The sequence below is a fragment of the Malurus melanocephalus genome, unplaced genomic scaffold, assembly GCF_030028575.1.
Source record: "Malurus melanocephalus ecotype Western Australia unplaced genomic scaffold, MMel_1.1 scaffold_244, whole genome shotgun sequence".
In the NCBI taxonomy this organism is placed as follows: Eukaryota; Metazoa; Chordata; class Aves; order Passeriformes; family Maluridae; genus Malurus; species Malurus melanocephalus.
Window position 1 is genome coordinate 288,271 of NW_026623476.1, and position 22,313 is coordinate 310,583.

Genomic DNA, 22,313 nt, shown 5'->3' on the forward strand with positions numbered 1-22,313 from the left:
GAGAAGAGAAGAGAAGAGAAGAGAAGAGAAGAGAAGAGAAGAGAAGAGAAGAGAAGAGAAGAGAAGAGAAGAGAAGAGAAGAGAAGAGAAGAGAAAACCACCTTAGTGAAACCTCAGTTGCTCCCAGCCTGTGCTGCACCACTGGGAACCTGGCAGAGCAGAGCACAGGCCAGAAACATTTTGCTCACTTTCCAATCTGCTTCTAGGAATTAAACTGACTCAGAGATGAAATCATGCCTGGATATCAGCAGCCCCTGTTGTATCTGCTCCATGATCTCACTCCAAAGACCATGAGCAAGCTCAAGCAGGGAACTGGACTTCTTCAGCAGTCCATACTAATTCATGTTCCAGCTTGGACAGGAGAAAAAGTGAACACACAGTGGTCACCAATGCAAGAAAACAACCCAAGGCTTCATTTTCAACATCACCTCATTGCATTCCAATCCTTATCCTGAAATGCAATTTAAAAAAATKATATTCCCAAAACGTTTTCATAAACTTGTTGGGTTTGACACAACTCACCCCAAAATCAGCCTCAACTGAACGACTGTTAATTCTCCACCAGGAGGCAGCAAGAACCCAACAGCAAATTTAATTTGCTTTCCAATACCCAGCATTTAGCTCCTAGGATTTTTAACCCCAAATTTAAAATTAAAAGGAATGTATTTTGGGGAGGGAGAGAAAGAAAAGGGAAACAAAGGTTTATCCCAAATACTTATTTGACACTCAGAACTCCAGGTCATGTAGATCAGACAGTTCAAATGTCTAGGAGAATGGAACAAAGGGTAAGTACAAACAGGTGCACTTTTTAGATATTGRCAGTAGTTGTGCTCAGTGGAGACCCTGTGCTTTTCAAACCTTCACTCCTGATGCCCCAGGACAGCCCTGCAAATATGAATGGAAATGTTGYGCCCGTTGTGTCACTGGGGAGAGCAAGGCTGTTTGTTTAAAGCCACATCCACTGCCCTGCCACAAGGCACCCCAATAGAACACAGTAAGCCAGCACAACAAGAAATCAAATAGAGTCTCCACTGCTACTGCAAAATGCACAGCACCCAGGAGAGCTGCACAGCAAAGCTCTCACACTCACCCCAAACACACCCTGCTCTGCTGYGAGATTTCCCAAGTCTGCATATTTAACAGCTTCCTGCTTACAGGAATTTTAAATTCACTGTGCAGATTTCTGCTTTTCTCTCACCTGTAACACACACCACAAATCCCTGGGCTTAGGGAAAAACACTTATTCTTGAGTACACCAAGCAGAGCAGTGACAACACAACCTTACAGCCTTCTTTTAGGGGTGCAAGCAGGACCTTGTGGCTGTGCTGCTCCTCTTTGCAGACTGATAACCCATCTCTGTTTTGCATTTAGATTGCTGGGTATGATTTCCCTCAAAACTGCCAAGGCATGGCCTCAGGGTATTTAATATGATAAGGAGATACCTGTAGAATGCAGATAATGACTTGTCAAACCACAGACAGGATTGTGAAACCCAGCACCTGCTCTCAGCACTGCGGGGCTGGTGTCCTGTATCCAGGGCAGCTTTTGGAACCCCAGCAATCTGTACCCTCCCTCCCACTCAGTTCTCCCTCCTATCCAGAGACAAGGACTGATGGTGTCTCTGCCAACTGGGGGGCAGCCAAGCCCTGTTATCTGACCTGGGGACAGGGGGCCAAATTCATCTGGTACCAGCAACCTGATGTCAGGGGAGCTACCTTAGGGGTTTGGTTGGCTCAGGACTCCGCAGTGAAAATGTTACTTGAGTGAAAGAAACCCTGACAGCAGTGCCACATAAAGAGGGGATTTCCTCCCCAACTCATGCTTAATCATCCCACTATCTTCCCAGAAAAGTTGTTTCTTTGGTTCCAAAGGTCTGTGATGCCAAACTCACGGAGCCTTTCTGGGTCTGGGGCTGGCGGTGAGCTCTGTGCTGAACCAGGGACAGAGCTCACAGGATGTCAGCCCAGGGCAAGGCCTGACTGCAGGCAGCTCACTGCTCTCCAGAAGGGCAACAAAAACCTCTGYAGACTTCCCGCTCCTGCCAAGGCAAGAATTTCTCAATACAAGCCCCAAAGACTAAATTGAAATCTTCTACTTCTGCAATGTCAGGGGATGCACTGAGGCAAAGAACTGGAAATTGTGCAGGAGCAAGAAACCCCACTGCTCTTGGGCACAGGATCAGCTATAAATATGAAAAATATTTACTTAAATCTGAGACTGTCTGGTAAGGTGATTAAAAAAGGCTGTTGAGCATTTCTCCTAAATGACRTGACGTGCTGCAACAGAAGCTCGCTCCTGCTGTAGATGGGATAATGTGAGGACAGGGATCTGTTCCCTCCATCAGAAACCCTGCTCTGAATCCTGTGTGGGACTGCTGCAGATCTCTGTGCTGATGGTGATGTAAGTGAGATTAACAGGATAAAGAAATGAGAGGAGGATCCCACGCACATGTATACATTAGTATGCTTGAATATAAAATTATTGGTAAAATATTTCCTAGGGAAAATGCAGCAGACAAAGCTCTTTTCTGGCCTGTAATGGAAAAATTAAATATATCTCAGACTGCACATACTGAAAAGTTACATTTATCTCCATGCTGACTACATCTGTTGAAGTCTGGAATTCGTGCTCAGCAGCTTCCCTGCAAAGGCTCTCTGGTGTTTGTTACCTGTTCCTGTGAAAATGGGCCACTTCCTCTCTTTAGCAAAACTGTGGTTTGCTCTGGGTATAAATTTACGCCAGGAAAGAAACAAGAAAAGGAGAAACAGATATTAGGAAAATGAGATGTAACTCCCCTTGTCTGAGAAAGGGCAGCTCTGCTCAGTGCAAGGGCTGTCTGSAAGGTGTGGCAGCCAAAAGCAGCTCTCCAGCACATTTTCTGCATAGCTCTACATTCACTACTGTGAAATCCATTGGAGCTTAACTGTGCAAGAGTTTCCACTCAGAGATAGCACAGAAGGAACAAACCCTTTTGAAGTTCTGGGCTCACTCTGAAAGCATCAGTGCTGGGTCTGCCCTCCCTGTCTGAGGGGAGAACTTCCTGACATCCAGCTGGCAGCCACTGTCTCMACACAAATCCACTTCTGCTTCCTCCCAGGGAAAAATCCATCCCAGGGTGAATCCTCTGAGATAAGAAGAAAGCACCGAGGCAGTTTGCTTGCAGCTGCCACAAAGTCGTGTTTTAAAAAGTTGTCAGGGAGTGTGAGTCGCTTCCCAAAGATCAGAGCTCTGCTGACAAACCRGGACAGATCCTCCCGAATTTGTCCCAGTCTGCCAAAATGAATTCAAAGAGAAAGCACTAAATAAGCAAACATATCAAAAATAAACAGCTACTAGGAGAATCAGGGTCAAGTTTCTGTGTTTTTTCTCTGYTTTTTTCCTTTTTCTTTCTTTTTAAACCAGCCCATTCTGGCAATTAGCTGATGTTTTAAGACTGCTCTCTTCTTCTTYGCTCAGGGTGTGACAACAGCAAAGCTGAGTCATTTTTACAGCAGCTAAGTTAAATATTGCCAGCAAATTCACATGGAAAACAGACCTCTTCCCTGTGATTCAAACATTTATTCCAAGTTTATTCAAGCTGAATTACCCAGTTGGATTATTTTTTCTTCTAAAAGACATTTTATCAACTCTTATCTTCATCTTTTGTTTATCTGTAAACAAAACTAAGAGTAGCACAAAGAGGACTCCAAATCTAACACAAAGTCAAGCTCACTTATGTGGCCCAACACTCAGAGTATCAACAGGAACCCAGTGAGAGGGCTCTGGCAGAAAAACAGAGAATGGAGAAGTTTGTAAAACTACTAAAACCTCTCTCCTTATTTTYACTTCACACCAAAGCAGAACCAACAGCTTGCAATATTGTAAGATGAGCAGACAGACATTCAACTGGATTGATTAGGGACATCTTTTCACCACAACTTCTTTGTCACCTGATGAAAACTGTAACTACTGAAAGCTCAGGGATCTGTTGCTCCTATTCAGTCTGGGTTGAACTACCCATTGAGGGGGAAAAAATTAAAAATGCATGATAATAAATTGCTGAGGAACAGTGCAAATACAAAATCGTGTGCGCTTCCCATAAAGCAGTAACCATGTGAGACACTTTTTACTGCTGAGGATCTGAGCAGGGAAGATGATTGCTTTGCTTTGCTCATGCTCCTGGCTAACAAAAAGCCACACAAGTCCACTTTTACCTGCTGTGCCTGGTCTGACACAGAAGGGTTCCCATGCTCAGCTCTGGGCCACACCAACACTCRGGGACACCACAGAGCTTGTGCACCACCCTGCAACCAGGACAGAAACCTGAAGGAAGTGATGACCATGGGAGCACAGAGGAAATCTGTGCTAGAGGCAGCCCAGCTTCTTCTATGGCAGACTTTGAGCCCAAAGCCAGGGYTTCCCTCCCCAGGGTTCACAGGGTGGTGTTTAAATCATCCCCCAGGAGTTGTTGCACACCCTGCCTTGCACAGGGATGCCACTCACAGCCCTGATGTTTTACACCTTGGAATTCAGCATCAAAGCCACGTTCACAGCTTGTTCAAAGGGGCAGCAAATCACAAGGCTCTTGTTGGGAAGAAGAACCAGCAGCCACACAGCCATGCAGGCATGCAAAGATTATCAGTTATTAACACAGTTCCCCTTTAAAACAACATCTCTTCAGACAGATAAATGGTTACTTACTGTTTTTGCTGGAGCACTACCTGGTAGTGGGGCTGTCTCAATGAAATACTTCCTCAGAAGGTGTTTGCTGGATTCAGGACTGTCCATCAGGATGTAGGAACAGAAGAAAGCTCCATTCCGCAACAGAAACACAGCTACATCTTCATTCCCTTTGGAGAAAAGCAGATTGTTTGCTCCCTTTGCCTCATGTAAATGAACCAACAAGGAGCTGAACAGAAATCCTGGGAAATAACCACTTCTGAAAAAAACTGTGGGGGTGTGCAAAAAGGAAACTGAACTGTGTAAAGGCTGTTTCCTCCAGTGGCTGGACTCGATTCGGTCAAACTGAGACAGCAAAGACACTGTGTAAAAGTGCTGGCCCAGGCTCTTTTTTCTCTGCTTTTCCCCATCTTTTTTTCTCATGCTTTTCCCCATACACACAGCTGTGCTTTGAAGTATAATTTATTCTGCCTAAATGAAGCATGTGTGCCAGAGTGTCCATAACAATAACTCTTTTACTTACAAAGATTCTACTTTTTAAGGGTCYTTTCCCTCGGAGTTTACAGAGAGAAGTTCAGCCTCTCAGTATTCACAGCCATCTAACTTCCCAAGGCCCCGACTTCAACTTGGCCGAGTCAAAAGACTCAGAGCCAATTTTATTTTAATTTATCCAGCTGGAAATCCAATTCCAGACCAGGCAGTTCACATGGATACCATTCTTTGTGCGAACAGCTCAGCCCATTCCTGGAACAGCTCACAGCAAAGGGGCACCATGTGGAATCCTGCAGTACCCACCTGCCTTTATGGCAGCGTAGAGGGGCAGGCGGATGAGCACGGGGAACTCGTTCCTCCTGACAGCACAGCTCTCGGGGTCGGCGCTGTACGCACGGATCAGCAGCTTGACAATGTCCAAATGGCCCTGCTGGCAGGCAATAGCCAGCATCCAGTTCAGCAGCTGCTGGCAASTGTTAGGACCTACCAAAAATGTACAAAATCTTAGTGCCATCAGGCTGCGATGCCCAAGAAATACCCACAGATAACAGATGTGCAAAGGGGTTTGGTACAGGCTGAGGACAAAGAAACTGATTGCATTGAAAAAAATATTTCAGAGRAGGGTTCTAAGTTGGTCAGGCACAAATTGTTCTTCTTTACCCACCCAGCTAAGGGGTGAATTTTTTTGACTGTCTAAGTGTTCATAAGGCAGCAACAGCGGAAGGCTCTGAGGATGCTGCCAGAACACCAGCAGATAAACATCTGATCCCAAACAGGGATGATCAGGACTGTCTTTGCATCCAGATCCAACAGAYATTAGACCCAAACACCCAAGATTGGCCACTTTTTCCAAGTTCATGGGARGGGATATGAAGAATGGGGGAAAACCAGATAGCTTTTCATGCTATTGCATGAACAAAACAAAAATAAATGCTTCGCTCAACAAAAAATAATTGGTTTAGCTTGCTTTCACTGCAACTTGAAGTCTCCCACAAAAACTTTCATTTCCCCTTCAAATATTTCATTTCAGATCAACTCTTCACTATCAATTCTTAGTCAAGTCAGACAAATGTCATTTAAGGCTAGAAACTATAATACCTTGTTCTGATTTCTGYCTGAATTTGCTGATGTTTTAGTCATTATCAAACTGCTGCTTTTTCTTTCCTTAAAACAATGTTTTCCTGTAGGACACACCTTTCTTATAGGTGTGCCTAATTCTGCGCATGTAATTAAATGCCCAGGACAAAATTATTTCTGATAATATTAAGCAGTCTTCAAATCTCTGCTGGTTCCCTGTACCACCTCCATTTACTTTACAAATTCACAGCCTCTCTGAAACACTTACAGGAACATCCACAAGCCCAAGGTTTACATGTCAAGGCTTCTTTGCAGCTTATCCATGTGGAAATTACATCACTCTTTGAATTCTTAACACCACCAAATCCCTCACCCTCCTGCTACAAAAAAATGGGCTCCACTTAAGCTGTAAGCCACAAGCAGTTCTCACTGTTCCAGGGAGAATCACTGCAGTGCATCAGCCAAATTGAAAATTCATGCAATTTATACCTAAGCTCTGTGATTGGTTTCTGTGCAACTTCCCAAGAAAACAGTTGGAAAGTCCTGCATTATATTTCGGAAAGTTGCTGTTTATACAGAGCTCCTCCAYTGGCCCCCCTAAAACAAGGGCTGGAGGGAATTTGGTCACTTCTAAACTGAGCTGAGTTTCCAGAAACTACTTAAGTCACTTTTCATTACTCAGTGTATTAKATTAATATAATTTAATTTTTGCTACCAAGTTACTCAGCTTCCTTTCTGGCTGAAGGAAATATTCATTTAATTGCATCCCCCAAACTGGAATGTTTATTTTCCTTACCAGTGCTCCAACAGGACACCAAATAAGCAGGTTTCCCAACAGGTTRTTCCTGTTCTCAGTGAGGCCACTGGCAACTATTTAGTCCCAGTGAGGAGCTACAGCTATATTCAGGTTAAATATTGCAGAAACCAACTTAGCTCTCGTGTTACCGCACACCCGAGGTCAAGGATTTGGCCCAGATGTCCTGCAGGATCTCTGGACCCCAAATTCACAGAACTGCCAAGCTCACAGAACACTGAGAGAGCAACAGGAATCCAAACATAGCTCCTGGTCCTGAGTCAGAATTAAGCTCTGCCCCCCGCCCCCACTGCCGCCTTAGGAATTGTGTCTGAGTCCCAAAATGTCTCTGCTCTGTTGTAAAATATTTGCTATAACAAAATCTAAGTAAAATATAATGATTATTCTAAAGAAGGAATTYCCCTGAAAGTCAAAATATCAAGCAGAGAAACAGAGTAGGTGCCAGCTGTGCACCCAAAGTGTCCCTGAGCAGTCAGGCCACTCCCTCCCTGCACACCAGGACTGTTGGATCGCACTGGGATGATGCTGCATCCTGAAAATCCCCTAATTTCCCTGTAGGCTCTGGGATGCTACCCAACTGTGAGGCCTGCTGGGAATGAACTGTTTCAATGGCATCTCCCTCCACTTACAATTTGCAAACATGGAATACTTTTATGTATGTGCTTTTCCCCCCACGGGGAAAGTTTTCTTCAGGCACAGCAGAGATCTGATCCCTCCACGCACTTTCCCATGACTAAATCCCTCCCCTTAAAGGAATGTGAAAAAAAAACCCCAACCCCAAATGCCTGCTGGAAGCTGTAGCTCCTGACAAATTTTGGGAAAAGCGGGGTCAGCCCAGGGCTTACCACGCAGGGAATCCAGCAGCTCTTTCACGATGTCCTTGTGCCCAAAATACGCAGCCACCACGGCGGCATTGTCATCGTTGGGCTCTGTTGGCAACACCACCAACGCTTCCTTCAGCAGGTACCTCACCGCCTGCAGATCCCCATATGCTGCTGCAATGCCTAAAAGCTGACACTGGAGAAAGAAGAACAGCAAAAAAAAAAAAAACTCTCTGTTCAAGGGAATAGGTAGAGAAAGAGCATTTCTAGAGCTGTGTGGATTTATCTGTGCCCACACCAAGGCATGTCCACTGTTGCCGGGATTAACCGAGAATGTCATCAACACTGGTAGCCATCGTAATAATAATGGGTGTTGATAAATTTATATTAATTTGCTGGGGTTTGTATCACAGTTTTTTGTGTGGTTTTGTCACAGAAGTGCCTGAGGCACAGAATGGTGAGTGTAAATCCATTTTTCATGCGCCAACAGAAAAAGCACTGGCACAGCTCAGCTGCAAAATGCAGAATTACCTGTTCTGGAGATGGCCACTATGACTGGACCTGACACGCAGGGACCCCCCCAAAACACAAAGATCAGCTCTGTGTAAAGAGCAGGCTCAAAAGGAGGGCTCTGAAGGCAGAGCAGTGCAGAAGCTGGCACAGAGTTTGTGATAAAATCCCACACACAAGCAGCAAATCTTCCCATGGGGCCATTAGCCATCTTTGCACTGATGGGGGAATACATTTTTTGCTAAGTCTATAAAGTGCTTCCTTTTTACGGGGAATAATGCATTTCCCTGTTTTGGTGACCACAGCACCAGCACCCCTGCTCACAGAGCCTCCTGCAGACACTGCTCCCTGTGGTCTGTCTCATCTTCCTGAGCWGGGTTTTCAAGGGCAAACAGAGTCCCATTTCTGCAGAGCCCACACAACCAGCCATGACTGGTATCCACACAACTAAATGGACTTTTTCCACAAAAAAAAAAAAAAGACAGAAAAAAGCAGCAGCTTGGAAATTTGGTATCTTTGCCAATAAAATCTGAGAGAGAGCAGTAACCCAACCCAACCTTTTCCACCTGCAGCGCAGTCTCCTCACAGGACAACCTAATCAACTCTTGGGCCTTGCTGGTGTCCCCAGCTTTGTAAGCATCCTGGATGCTTTCTGTCACAGGGGTCTGGATCACGGACACGTCGCCAGTTGTGGACTGTTTGCCACCCATGTCCACAGATCCTGCAAGAAAAACATAAAAGAGAATTCAGGAGGAAAGACCTGCTCATTGCTCATGCACAGTTGCAATGTCAGTGAATCCTGGGAATAAAAGAAGACAGTGAATTATTTTCAGTGGAATATTTACRGTATATTTTTTAAAAAAAGAACCTGATAAAAGAAAGAGATAAAATGTGAAAGTACTTCCCAAGAGGGACATGAAACTAAAAGCAGCAGTGAGTTCCCCAATGGCTCCCAGAGGTGGTTTCCAAAGGAAGGTGTGGAAGCTCACACACACCACGGACACACAAACCCTTCATCAGCCTGGCACACTCATCCTCCTGCTGAGGAACCAGGGAAGAGAAGGGATTACACRGGACTGGCACCTGCAGCAATTCCCACAAAGCCAGCAATCTGAAAGGCACATCTGGTGTTAGTGGCCTTGCTTCAGTCAGACCTCACTCCTGACAAAAGGAGCCTGATAAAGCCCCTCTGTCTTTCTCCAGGACTTTCAACCAGAGCTTTAGACACCTCAGTGAGTGGGAAGGAAAAGAAATTGGGARTATTTACTCTGAAAAATTAAAAGGAAGTAAAAGGAGATTATGCAAGGTGCCCAGTGTCATCCTAATCAATTCTGGAGAATCTCCTAGACCAGACTTTCTTTGCCTAAATGCTATTGGGAGCCAGAAGAGCTTTTATGTGTCAGAGATGAAAAGCTGCAGCCATTAGAGACGATKCTTTGGTGTTTGGCTAATGAGGCAGCCAGGAAGTCTCACTCCCAACCATTCCCCAAAAACCAGGACAGGGAAAGCTGCAGAAAAGTCACTGAAATACAAGATGATTTCAGGTCTAYCCCTGAACAACATGCGAGACAGAGGGAAAAAGCATTTTTCACTTGAAAAGAGACCAYTTTGTACTCACTTTTTCCGGCTAAAACATGATGAATTATTATTGCTTATTTGTAACTGGTTAAATCAAGCACTTAAGCCCACAGATTTTCACACATGTTAACAAGGATTTTTTTTTAATAAAATATTTCACAAAGGGCCTAGTTTAATGCAGCCCAGAAAGAGAAGTAAATTTGGAGCAATCTATAACTGTCAGTAAATACCTTTGAATAATGCAGTCTGAATCACCAGTAGGTTCTGACTAACACTTCTCATCAATTATTTAAACGAAGCTCAAATCACTCAGACATCGGAGATGGCTCCAGAGGTTGGTGCCATTACAAATGTGCCCTCACCAATAACCTTGCCCAGACGATGCAGAATATGTGAAGGACAAGGAGCAGAAATCAAGGCTGAAGAAAGTGGGATTAAATTACTGCAGAACAAATAGCATCTCAGAGTCCATGTTAATAGGTGCAGTGCTTGCATAATTCTGTGATTTTAGGGAGCACATGAGAAAAGAAATTCCCCCTGCATTCAGCTCAATCCTTTCAAGGAGACCACACRCCCACAAGGGATCACTGAGAGTATCATATATAATTTAATTCTTGTTTTCATGGGCACCAAAAGCAGGAAATGCAAATGATTCCTAGGCAAGTTTGCTTAAAGGATGATRGAAGGGAGATCTTTAAAGCAAAACAGTTCTCAGTCAAAACAACTTAGAGTGGGACTAAGTAAAATCAAGAAGTGCAGCTCCAAGCAAGGCCTGCAGTTACTGGAACACGCCGCCTCCCTGCTCAGCATCCTGTGATGAAATCCTGGAACCTARAGAGAGGCTCTGGAATTGCCCTTGGAGATAAAAATGCCTCACATCGGAGATGCAGAACAGCTGGGAACTGCTCAGCTTCCTGCTCAAGGAGCCCTGCAAAGCAGGGCTGACAGAGCACAGCAACTTCCATTTGCTTCCTAAAAGTTGCAGAAAGGAGGGACTAATTCTGCTCAGCTCCAGCCTCAACCCTGCTTTTGGGGACTGTCACTAAGGACTCACATCTTCAGCCATTCCAGATGTAAAAGGACATCCCTTCTGCCAAAGAATTGAACAGGACTATCYTTCTTTGCTTTTAAATCACGGCCAGAGAGGGTGGAGGTACAAGAATTTCAGAGATTCATCAGCCCTTGGAGTCACATCCTCCTCGAGCACAGAGGTCTCCAGCCARCCTCCCACACATCCTGCACACCAGAGCTCTCCCTAAAGCAGCATTTCCCAGYTCTCCCACAGAGCTGCCCCACWCAAACCAGMGGGACAGAAGGGTCACAGGGTTCTRCTGAAASAAGGGGGAACTCTGCCTGCTCAACCCCAATCCCAAGACTGCTTCTGTGYTTTGCCAAATGAGTACTTCACAAAACATCCCAGATATTTTGTGTCGGGCTTCCTCTTAGATTTTGGCCACCTCCACAATTTYTTAAGTCCTTTTTTAGTGTAAGGGCTCAGTCACAACTGCTGGTGCCACCAGCAGTGCTGGGAGAACATGGACTGGCCATGAGTTAGGAGYAGAACTCTGGGATCTCCAGGAATGGGAAGGTCACAAACAGCTGGCACCATGGAGTTTACTCTCAGAAGAGTCTTCAGGATATTAAACTCAATTTCAGTCTTGTCTTAAGCAAATTTTTATTGATCTAATCAAAGCTGCTCAGTTTTGAACATCTGAGCATCCATCAAGTAGAATCCAATAAAAGTTTCACTAAGAAATCTGGGTAATTCTACTGTTTGAAACCAATGCTTTTATATTAAATATTCCTGCCAGCAAGATAATGATACTCATCTCTCAAATTTCTTAAGTCTTAACTTCCTTCTATGATTCCATGCTGCAGATTAAATCGACCCCCGGCCTAAGGCCAGAGGGAAGAAGGTGCCAAAGGTCTCCTGCAAAAAATAGTTCTTGTGACTATCAATTAAAAACCTGAAAAGACTAAAACTGATGAGATACAGATAAAAAAGTCTGCCCTCAACCAAAAGCTGTACTCACATGGTGCTGTCAAATTTTACCAGAGCTTTCAGAGGTTAAATGAGAACAGGCTGGTTGTCCATTCCCAAATTCCCAAAAAGCACAGGAGCCATCCAAGGCAAAGCTAAGCACCTCACCCAGCTCACAGAAGACTTCCTGGTGACTTAGTACATGATATACTGGCTTCTGAAATACAAGTGCAAATGAAGAAGCAGCATGTTCTATAGGCTTAATTTATATTCACTAGTGGGGGGAAAATAAATGAGGAAAACTACATTTTACTGACTAAAGACTGTTTCATTTCTACAAGATGCATGACTGACCTACCATCAGCAGTGGCATTCATGTAGGCTGGGAATAAAGTTTTGCCAATACATGCACCAGCCATTTTTAGCAGAAATCTGGGCTGAAATCCAAAGAAATACTGCTCTGCTTTCAACCTTTCATGTCTCCTGCTTTTTGCCTGAGCTCTTCATGGCTTTTCTGTCAGAGTCACCTCACTCACAGCCAGCCTTGAGCAATGTGATAGGAGAGCAAGAATAATGACAGGAGCTGAATAATACTGAAACTCTGATGTTGGACTTGGYTGTGCAACACGCTGAGCACCTGAGCTGGGTGTAGCAAAGTGCTTTTAATTCTTGGATTTTATGGATTTAGGAACTGCACTTTCCCCAACAGGGTCTGTGTTACTGCACAACATTGCTGTAAGCAAAGCAGCAGAGCAAGGGCTGATATTCCAGCAAGACTTCTTGGATATTCCTGGACTGTTCAAAGAACTCCAGGAACTCTTACACACCCACTGTCACCTCCTTCAGTTTTTGCTTAATTGCACACAGATCTGGGGACAGTTCCTGTGCTGGCACAGGTTCCTGTGAGAGCACAGCCCCAAAAAGCAGATCAATTTAAGCCCATTTTAAACTGAGGTGGGTTCATTCCTCAAACACCTTTGAACATCTATCAAAATAAAGCCATGGACTTTACTCCCTATCATTCAGCCTCAGCATCTCTGCATCATATCTGTTTAACCTCTCCACAGACTCAGAGCTCTTCTGCTAAAAAAGCTGAGAGCAAACCCAGGGCTGTTTGTAAGGGGAAAAGGGGWGGCATTTTCTAACACTAAAAACACATCCATCTTCTATTCCTCACACCTCTTAAYAGCTTGTATAAAAGCAACTAACTTTGGAATAATTTCTCCCTTGATTTCCATGTTTTATACTTTGGAAACACCTTTTAAGTTTGCTTTTGCAGTAACAGCCTTTTATAAAAGCTAAGGGCAAGATTAATTTTCTTTTGAAAAAYATCCAGATGAAACCAGAGGTTATCAATAAATAAGCAGTGTTATTTTACWGCCTTAAAAGGGTACAAGGTGTCACTTTTAAAGTACAACGAACTGCTGACCCAGCATGGAGAAACAAAACAAAAATAAGCCTCATTAATAATAAAGAGTACCATGAGAATTTTAGGGTCATGTGTAGCTACACCATGTCACAGGCCTTATTATTACAGAAGATGAAAAAAACCYTCAAAAATGTCTAAATTGACAGTTTGCCATCTGTAAAGGGGGAGGGCTTGCAGGTCAGTGCTGTGAATCAGCAAACAGCTACAGAACAAAGCAGCACAATGCACAGATGATTATTATCCTTACAGCCCAAATCACTGCATCTCTGACACATAAACTCACAAGAGTTTATAAATCCTMCATTAGGCCCTTTGATAAACCAGCAGCTCTTTGGCAACTAAGCAGAGTATTTTTATTTAGCAGAGAAAGGTATAATTGAGATGCTTTACGCAGGATAAATCAGCGCAGAAAGGTAACTAGAATWACAGTAATAATAAAACTCCAAAACTGCTACTGACCTTGTCATAATGTGTGCAGGTATTTCCAGAGAKGGGAGCAAGCCAAGCAGGTGCTTTACCACAGCATCCCATGCAGGGTGCCAGTGAAGCTGTAAATTCCTGGGACCGATATCCACCCGTGCCTCGGCACCAGCAGCTCCCACAGCAGCGCTGGATGGAACRGCTCTGGGCAGCCTGGCTGCCTCTTTGTCTGAATTAACTGCTCCAGGTTAGCCTGGACAGATATTTGCATCCCCATGTGCCATTACGGTGAAATCCAAGCCTCTGGTTCCGAGGATGTGGGGATGGGGGTGGGCAGGAGGCCGCCTCTTCGGGCTGAGCTCAGACAGTAATTCCTCAACAGCACCAGATGGCCACAGCTAACCTTTACCACATTAATCTTTTGCCATTTTGACTCCTGAGCGCTGCCACAGCACAAATAAAAAACGGGACAGAGATGAGGYTGAAGATGTGCTGAATATTAAAAGCCAATGTCTCCAAATGCTCCAAAACTCACCGGTGACGCTGAACATTTTTCAGTGATACTCCAYRCAAGCTTTAYCCAGCTAYTTTGCAAAATTAATGGAAAGCCATKTTATTTCTGAGTCTCTGCAACAGACTCATGCATCTTCTGCTGCTTTGAAAAACTTCAGGCTAACAAACTGAGCACCAGCCAACGAGAAGCCTCCAGTGATTTCAAGGGATCTGCCCTACATTGGGATTTCCATTTAGATGGGTAAGAAAAATTTTTCAGTCCTCTGGTCAGTCCTCTGGAAATTTTTGAGATACTGAAAAATTCCATCCCAAACCAGGAAGAAAAAAAATGCTGTGTTCTTTTATAAAAAATAAAGAAATAAATTTTTCAATCAGCCCAAGTGGGTAAAAATGCTTTATCAAACAAAGGTACAATTTGTGCTCCTTCTCTAATCAGCTCACATTTCAAAGTTTCATTTAAAAAAAAAAATGAAGAGATTATGTTCATTCATTTCATTCATTCATTTCTTGGAAGGTGAAGTCACAGAACAGTATCTCGTGTCCCCCACCTGCCCACAGAGCCAGAACCTGCCCCAAAACCATCCTGCAGCAAGAAGCCTGTGSTCCACTTCACCTTTTCTCAGATTTAGGTGAAATAGATGTGGCTCAACCAATTCTGCCTCAAAATGTTCCTGCCAAGATTCAAAAGTGGCCAGAACCACGGATAAATCCCCCTGGGAGAAGAGACTGAAAACAAGGTGTCTATYGGGGAAGTTCTGAATCCCCACTGCAGAGCCTGTGCCAGAACTGGGCCATGGCCTCTCTGACCCTAATTCATATCTCCCACAACAAATGGGATGTGCCAGCTTCTCTGGACACTGRCTTTTTCTGCCTCTTTCCCGTGGTTCCATTTCCCCCAAACATCCATTATTTCAGCTAATTAAAGGAGTGGCTCTGCACTGAGGTCTGCCTGCCAAAGGCCCTGGAAAAGATGATGTATTGAGCACAAAAGCCACCCACATCTACAACACAGCTCACAATCAATGCTCACTGCCCCAAAAGGAGACTTAAAACCCTAAGAGAAACCAGATATGAAACACRGAAGAATGCTTCAAAGGCAAAAATCCAGCACTGAAAAGATCTTTTTCACCCATATTGAAGATTCTGGAAGTATTTAGAAATTGTTTACATGCCAGCACCACACATGCATTGTGCTGATCTGCACTAAACATTTTCCAGTGAGCACCCAGGGCACGCTGACAATTTTAGGTACAGTTGTGTAAAGTGACCAATTATCACCAGAATCACTGGAAATTTTCTATTTATAACACTCTTAACCTGCAAGGGAAAAAAAAAAAAAGTATTTGCTAATGCAAACCTGAAAGGAAAAAATTAAGTCCCGGGTGGAAAAATGCTCTGGATTCCTGCCTTTTCACTGGGCTCCAGAATGGAATTATGAGAACCAGACGCCTCCAAAGGCTTTAGCTCCACACTTACACAATCATTTCTTCATCATTCAGGATAATGAGGGAAGAGGGAACAGAAAAGCCACAAATCCAGGTCGTACTGGGACTCAGCAGTGTCAGTGGGCAGTGCCAGCACTGCCAGACCTGAGCAGGCTCCTGCATTTGTGTGTGCCTCTCCCAGATATCCAGGTCTCTGASGATTATTTGTGCTGTCCAAGAAGTTAAAACCAAACTGAGCTGACTATTTATTCCTTGCTGAAATACAAAAGAGGCTACACAAATGAGGTCAGAGAAAGCACGAAGAATTACACTGGAATATGACTGGCAGAACAAACACATCATGGCAATGTGCAAAACACGCTGGAAAGAGCAAAACAGATCCAGGGTGAGTAATGATTCCTGCAGCTATCCATGGAAAAGGAACAAGGGATTGGGACATGCCTCTCCTCTTGTGCTCCCACMGGYTGTGGGGTGCAGCACCACTTCCACYGCTCTGGGCTGTGCCTGGTGGAAGAGCAGCAGGGAAGGAATGGGACAGTGATGTCCTCCAGCAAGCACAACTCTCACAACAGTGGGAATACCCCTCATCCCTCCAGCAATGCCCTCTTTGGGGCAGGAAGGATCAGCAGAGACCACAGAGAACAGAGATGGTGTTAACTTCCACCCCCAAAGGAAAGCCACCGAGGGCTCCAAACGGCCAGAGAGCCGGCTGCTGTATTGAAAATACAAATGACTCAGCTCTGGAGTGAAAGTTTCTATTTTTGTCTTTTGGCCTCAGTGATTTGGTTCCCATCCTACATCTTGAATCATTCAGAAATATGCTTCTGCAGGCAAGGCAGCTATGCCACTCTTGCTTTCCAAATTTTAAATTGGAGATATACATTAGGCATGCAGAAATACGATTACACTTTTGGATTTGCTTTGTGTTCCTCTTCAGGCATGGCTGGAAAGAGAGGATGATTACATGAGAAGAAGGAGAGGTGTCTCAAGTGAGACCATTCCTGCCCAAGTGAATCAAATATTATAGCCAGGAAACCAAACCAAGACTGGATTTTGTTTGAAACTTTGCAAAATAAAATTTCATGACTAACTTTGGTTTCTTCTGAACCTTGTTAGGCTTCCCAGAGATTTGAGGGGGTAAACATCCCACGCAGCAAAATCCAAGCTTAGAACATGTTAGACACAGTTCAGTGAGCTTCTTTACTGCTTGACTAATAAAACACTGCTTGCAAACCTCACTTCTCATCACTAAGACAACCGCTTYGGATCACTTTAAGTGAAAGTGCTGCGTGCAGAGGAAAAGAAAATGCGAGCAAGATAGTGGATATGGTTGGCATCATGAGATTTGAAGGGACAACAACAGAGACAAGGGAAGGGCAGAGCTCGGAAGAACACAAGAGGAAAGGGATGCATGGATCAGTCTGGAAAAGAAAACAAAAAATCCACACAAAATAGTGAAGAAAGTGAGGCTCCACTCCAGCTTCTACTGAACTCGACGCGAACACGTCCCACTTCCAACTCTTCTTGCATGGCAGTCAGAGAAGATCCTGGTTTCCAGGACAGACTATCTCAGAGGGAGGATCACCTTAACAGCTGTGTCTGGAGCAGAAGGAAAACCTGATGGAAAGTCCTCTGCTGCTGGCCCAGACAGCACAGTCCTGAATTGGGCTGTGCAGCTGCCAAATGGGGGTTACAAAAGCTGATAAAACTTTCTCCTACTTGYGGCAAAACCTACAAGTGGCAGAAAGCCCTGCATTTGCAGGGAGGTGTTTTGTCTTCCTGGGAATATCAGCACCCATTTCAGTGGAGGCAGGACAAGGACTCTGCTGGGAGGATCCTGTGTCCCTGTTGACCCCAGTGCAGCTCACAGCATTTTTGGATGTCTGCTCCAAGGCASAGACAGCAAAATGAGGCAGGGCACAGCTCATGCCCTTCCTACCAACCTTCGATGAACTCTGATCCATTGCATCCAAGAACCTGGTCCTATCCATGCAAATGGCTTTGATTTGGCAGCTTTAATTCCCACCCTGCCACTTTGTGAAAGGTCCAAGGTGCAGAACATGGGAGAATTATGACCAGCATTACAAGCTCACTTAAGGAGCCAGGCTTGTTGTTTTTCAAGCTGTGTATGAGATCTGAAAAGGGATCCTGTTCATTAGTGTTATATATAAAAAAAAGCCCAAACGTTCCTGTTTGATGCAAAAATAAAAGCATTTTCAAAGGCTCTTTGATGTGAAAGACAGAACGACGTGCAGGCAGATTCTGGAGGAGGTCTTGTCTTTAGCAATTACCAGCACTCTTTTTGAATCCTACTCCCCAGACAGAACTTTTATGTGAAGTGGATAATCACGCTGCAGAGTGTATCAGCTCTCAACCTTGTGGCTTTTCAATTAAGCAGCAATAACCTCCAGTCCAAAAACTCTTTAACCAAGAYGGGAATAAAACAAACAACCCCCAAAACCAATTAACTGCAGGTGAAGCAAAGAYGTACTTGCTTTTAAAAGATTTCATTTCAAGCCTTTCTCGGGCAGCCATGCCGGTTTTCCAAGCAATATTTTGATCATTAAAACAAGAAGTGATGCAATTTCCACATTGACCACAAACATACCAAGAATATTTGAGCTAAATTTATCCAGACTTCTTGTTTGAGTCACTGCTTTGGTTCATTATTTTTCCATGATTTTCAGCGATGCAGAGAGAGGAACTGGGGACAGCATGGGATGAAGTTTTCCCCAGCAGTATCTGAAATGCCAACCTTTATGCCTGGGAGCTATGTATTGATTATTAGAGAGGAAATGAAGCTGCTCCTCCTGMTCTCAACTCCAGGTCTCTGCTCCTTCCTCCCACTCTGCTCTGCCAGACTGACCCTTTCCCTCACTCCTGGATGACACTGACAGGGGTTGTCTTTGCAGATGAGAAGCTCCTGAAGCTCACTAGGGACCTGCTGCCCTCTCCAACTGGAGAGAGAGAGCCCAAAAAGAGAGAATTTGCCCCAGATTTCCCACTGTGCATCTCCATGGCACACCCCAAGTCCTGCCAGCAACACAGACTGCTGGCTCCCAGAGTCCCTCTGACTGCAGAAAGGCTTTTGGAAGGSTGAGGGCCTTTCCTAAAACCTAAAGACTTTTTAAGTAAGTCCTCCAAGTGAGGGCAAGACACAAATTAAAACATGGAGACACTTTTGTTGTGAAAATATCAGCAGCTTACATAAAAGAGCCACTGCTGTGGTGATACATAATCACGCAAATAAGCAATTGCTGACCCACTAATGAGCACACAGGCTTGGGTTAAAGGAAGGAATTAAATATCAGYCTGACTGGATGTAAAATCTGAAACAGAATCTATTAAGAGACAGACTTCATGGTTGAGTCACCATCCCTGGGGGGATTTAAAAGCTGCGTGGATGTGGCACTTGGGGACACGGTTTAATGGTGGGCTGGGCAGTGCTGGGGGAACASTTGGGCTCAGTGAACTTAAAGATATTTTCCAACCTTAAAAACTCCACGATTCTGTGATTTTATACAGCAGGCTGGGAGTCGAAAGGTATAAAATCCATCCCCCAGCACCCTCATCTGCAATGCAAACAGCTCCTCCCAGCTCACTGCCTCCTGCAAGCACAGCCCTGGCAGCCTCTTCATCCATCAGAGCAGCAAAAAACAAACAAACCACAGATTAATGCTGWAAGGATCCCTGAAGATCCCATTATGTCACTGCAAGGACTTTAATGGATTTTGGATAAGGTCCCCATAGGCTCTGGGGAGGATAAAACCCCTATAATTCATAGCATTTTCTTAATGCAAGTATAAAATCACCTGCACCATCTCTGTCAAAGCAAWAAATCAATTACAGGCCTGGTAAAGGCTGAGCTGGTGTGAACACYATCAATTGCTTTTTCCCCACTGAAACAGAGGACAGCAGTTCCATGACCCCAAGATCAACCCTCAGCTGAAAACGCCCTATAAATCACACCTTAGGAACATCGTAAAGCACTCCCTGTGTACAAGTTCTAAGGGCAAGGGGTTTTCTTTACTGCCTTATCACCTTATCTTTGGTTTTTTCCAGGCTTCTTGATAGAGTCATCATAAGTTACACTTCAGYGTAATACACCACAAATACATTTTAATGGGAAGGTGGAAAAATAAAGCTGTAAAGCAGCAGATAACTCCAGATACAGCTCAGATAAAGATCAATGTTTCACTGCTGCCTGTAAATCAAACGGGCTCTCAGGTCAGACTGGGGTCAATTAACTTCCCAAGGTTTTTACTGCACCACTATTTCTCCCAGCAGCTCTGCCCTCCTCAACACAGCCCTCAAGTTTGAGAGCAGGCTGGCTTTGATGGCTTTTATCAGGAAAATTGTAAATGCTTCAACATTCCTTGCCCTTTTTGAGAAGGCAGGTTGGGTTTGGAGGGATGTTGTAACACACAGGAGAGCAGGTTCAACCACAGGCATGCTCAGCTGCAGAGCAGCCTTCTGCAGCAGCTCTCGGSCCCTTGTGAGATTGCACCACTTCTGTATGAAGAGTTGATTTAAATATTTAAAAATACAAGCCTATTACTGCCTTACTAGTGTACTTCCTATTCCTGCTGAGCATTTCCTACTTCTCCTTCTGCAGGGCACTCTGCAGTAAGACTGACTCACACACAAAAAACCTGTTTTATTTTCTCCTTTTTTAGCTCATAGGAACCCTTTCAGTTTGCTGTTTCAACTTAGATTTACTCACAGCTTAACAAGCAGGAAGAAAATCAGAAAACCTTCAAGGCTGATTTAGTCTGACCATGGAGAACTTCACACGACTGACACATTTTGCAGCTCTCTAGTGCTCCCAGACCCTCTCCTTATCCTCCTCACCCCACATTTCATAAAAAACTCAGGGTGATGATACTACAGGGTGATGTGTGGATGGAAAAAGCAGGACAGCAGAGGCTGTATTTTTCCCTGTCACACAGCACAACATGCCCCGAGGCCCAGTTGCTGGTCCTGTCCCCACACAGAGCTGATGGGAAGATTTTTAACCTTTGCATGGTGATTTCAAGAGGAACAAATTGATAGCAGGGGTGTTGACTTTCCCTTCCTCCTCTATTCAGCAGGAAAAATTCCTAAACAAAGCTATTCACACAAGTCCCTGCYCTTCACAATTAAGGCGACAATGGGGCAGAACTGTGAGGAAATCAGAAATCAGAGAACTGGGCTGAGTTGGAAAGGACCCATCAGGATCACTGAGTCCACATCTGCACATATCCTGCCCTGATGCCAACCAGGAGCAAGGCTGGAGTCACAAAGTGTGTCCCAGGAGGAAAAACTGCTCCATCTGCTATTAGCCAACCTTGAGCTGCCTCCCCTCAAACTGTTGTGAAACTCCCTATGAAATGCATTTGCTCCTGAGCAGAGCTTTGACTTTTCCAGTTCAATTCTTACTCACAYTGGAGCCTTTTCCAGGATTCAGGAAGTGGCAGGGCAGGCAGCAGCTTCCCCTCTGAGTCAGATCTGAGCTGAGCCATGGCCCAGGCAGGGCTGCAAAGGTCATTGTGCTGCAGCTTCTTTCTGATCAAATACAAAGCCCTGAGAGCTGCAGGGCCACCACAGCACTTGCAAAGCACAGCTCTGGGGGCCTCTGGTCCAGTCCAGATGACAACTCAAGCCATTCATTCTGGTTACTTGTTTGCTCCCTCAGGTAACAGCCAGGTCCCTTTCCCAGGCACACAGTCCCCATCTATCTGCGCTCCCCTGGACAGTGGGAAGTCACTGAGTTACATCTGATCTGCCTCMAAAGAAGTTGTGCAGGAGCAGTTAGTTAATCTCTATAAAGCTACTAAAAAGTTTCAGCACTGTTTTTCCTAATTATGTAATGTCAGACATTCCACAGACACATTCCAACACAACACCTCTTTTTAATGCTCATTTCTAGATTTAGCAGGAGAGAAGAGACACCCTCTGGCATGTTTGAAGGATAATCCAATTCCACCTCTGAGACACACACCAGTGGCATGAGTGCTCTGTGACTTTGAATAAAATTCACAATAAGAAGGAGATAAGCTCTTTAACAGAAGCACCTTTATGTTTCAGAAGACGATGATTGCTCTCCTACACCTTTGGGSAACTGTCTCCTAGAAAATCATACAAGAACTAAATCCTAGCTGTGAAATTTCATAAGATTCAAAGAAACCTATCAGYCCATGGAAAAGAGATGAATTTTTATGCTTTTCCACACATTCATAAAGTGATGCCTTTGGGCTTGCACTGTACTTCCTACAAAATTCATATTATATGTCACCTCCTCTAGATTATGCAGAGCTCTTCAACCAAGCTAAAAAAACAAACCCTGTGCTTCTTGAGAGACTGCAGCCACCCCCCCGTATCCCTGCTCAGTTTCTTTTAATTAGGACAAGACAAACAAATCCAGGAGAGGGGAAGCAGGGTTTGAGGAGGCCAGGGAGATACTGAGTGCAACCACAGCAGAGCCTCATCCTGCACTCCAGTGACAAATCCCCTCCGAGTGCTCAGTCAGTGCCACCAAATCCAACCCAGCACCATTCCCAGAGGGCAGACAGGGTCCAGTTCTGACACACAGCTC

At 44.6% G+C, this 22,313-nt stretch overlaps 1 protein-coding gene across 1 annotated transcript in view; it reads right to left on the bottom strand.

The window, feature by feature from the left end:
* LRRK1 (leucine rich repeat kinase 1) overlaps nucleotides 1–22,313 on the bottom strand; it is a 70,464-nt gene that overhangs the window by 41,966 nt on the left and 6,185 nt on the right. The window contains exons 3-6 of the mRNA XM_057375288.1: nucleotides 8,931–9,094; nucleotides 7,888–8,059; nucleotides 5,455–5,634; nucleotides 4,681–4,829 (exon numbers count right to left, since the gene is read on the bottom strand). Coding sequence (XP_057231271.1) covers nucleotides 4,681–4,829; nucleotides 5,455–5,634; nucleotides 7,888–8,059; nucleotides 8,931–9,094 — 665 coding nt within the window. The remainder of the gene's footprint in view (nucleotides 1–4,680; nucleotides 4,830–5,454; nucleotides 5,635–7,887; nucleotides 8,060–8,930; nucleotides 9,095–22,313) is intronic.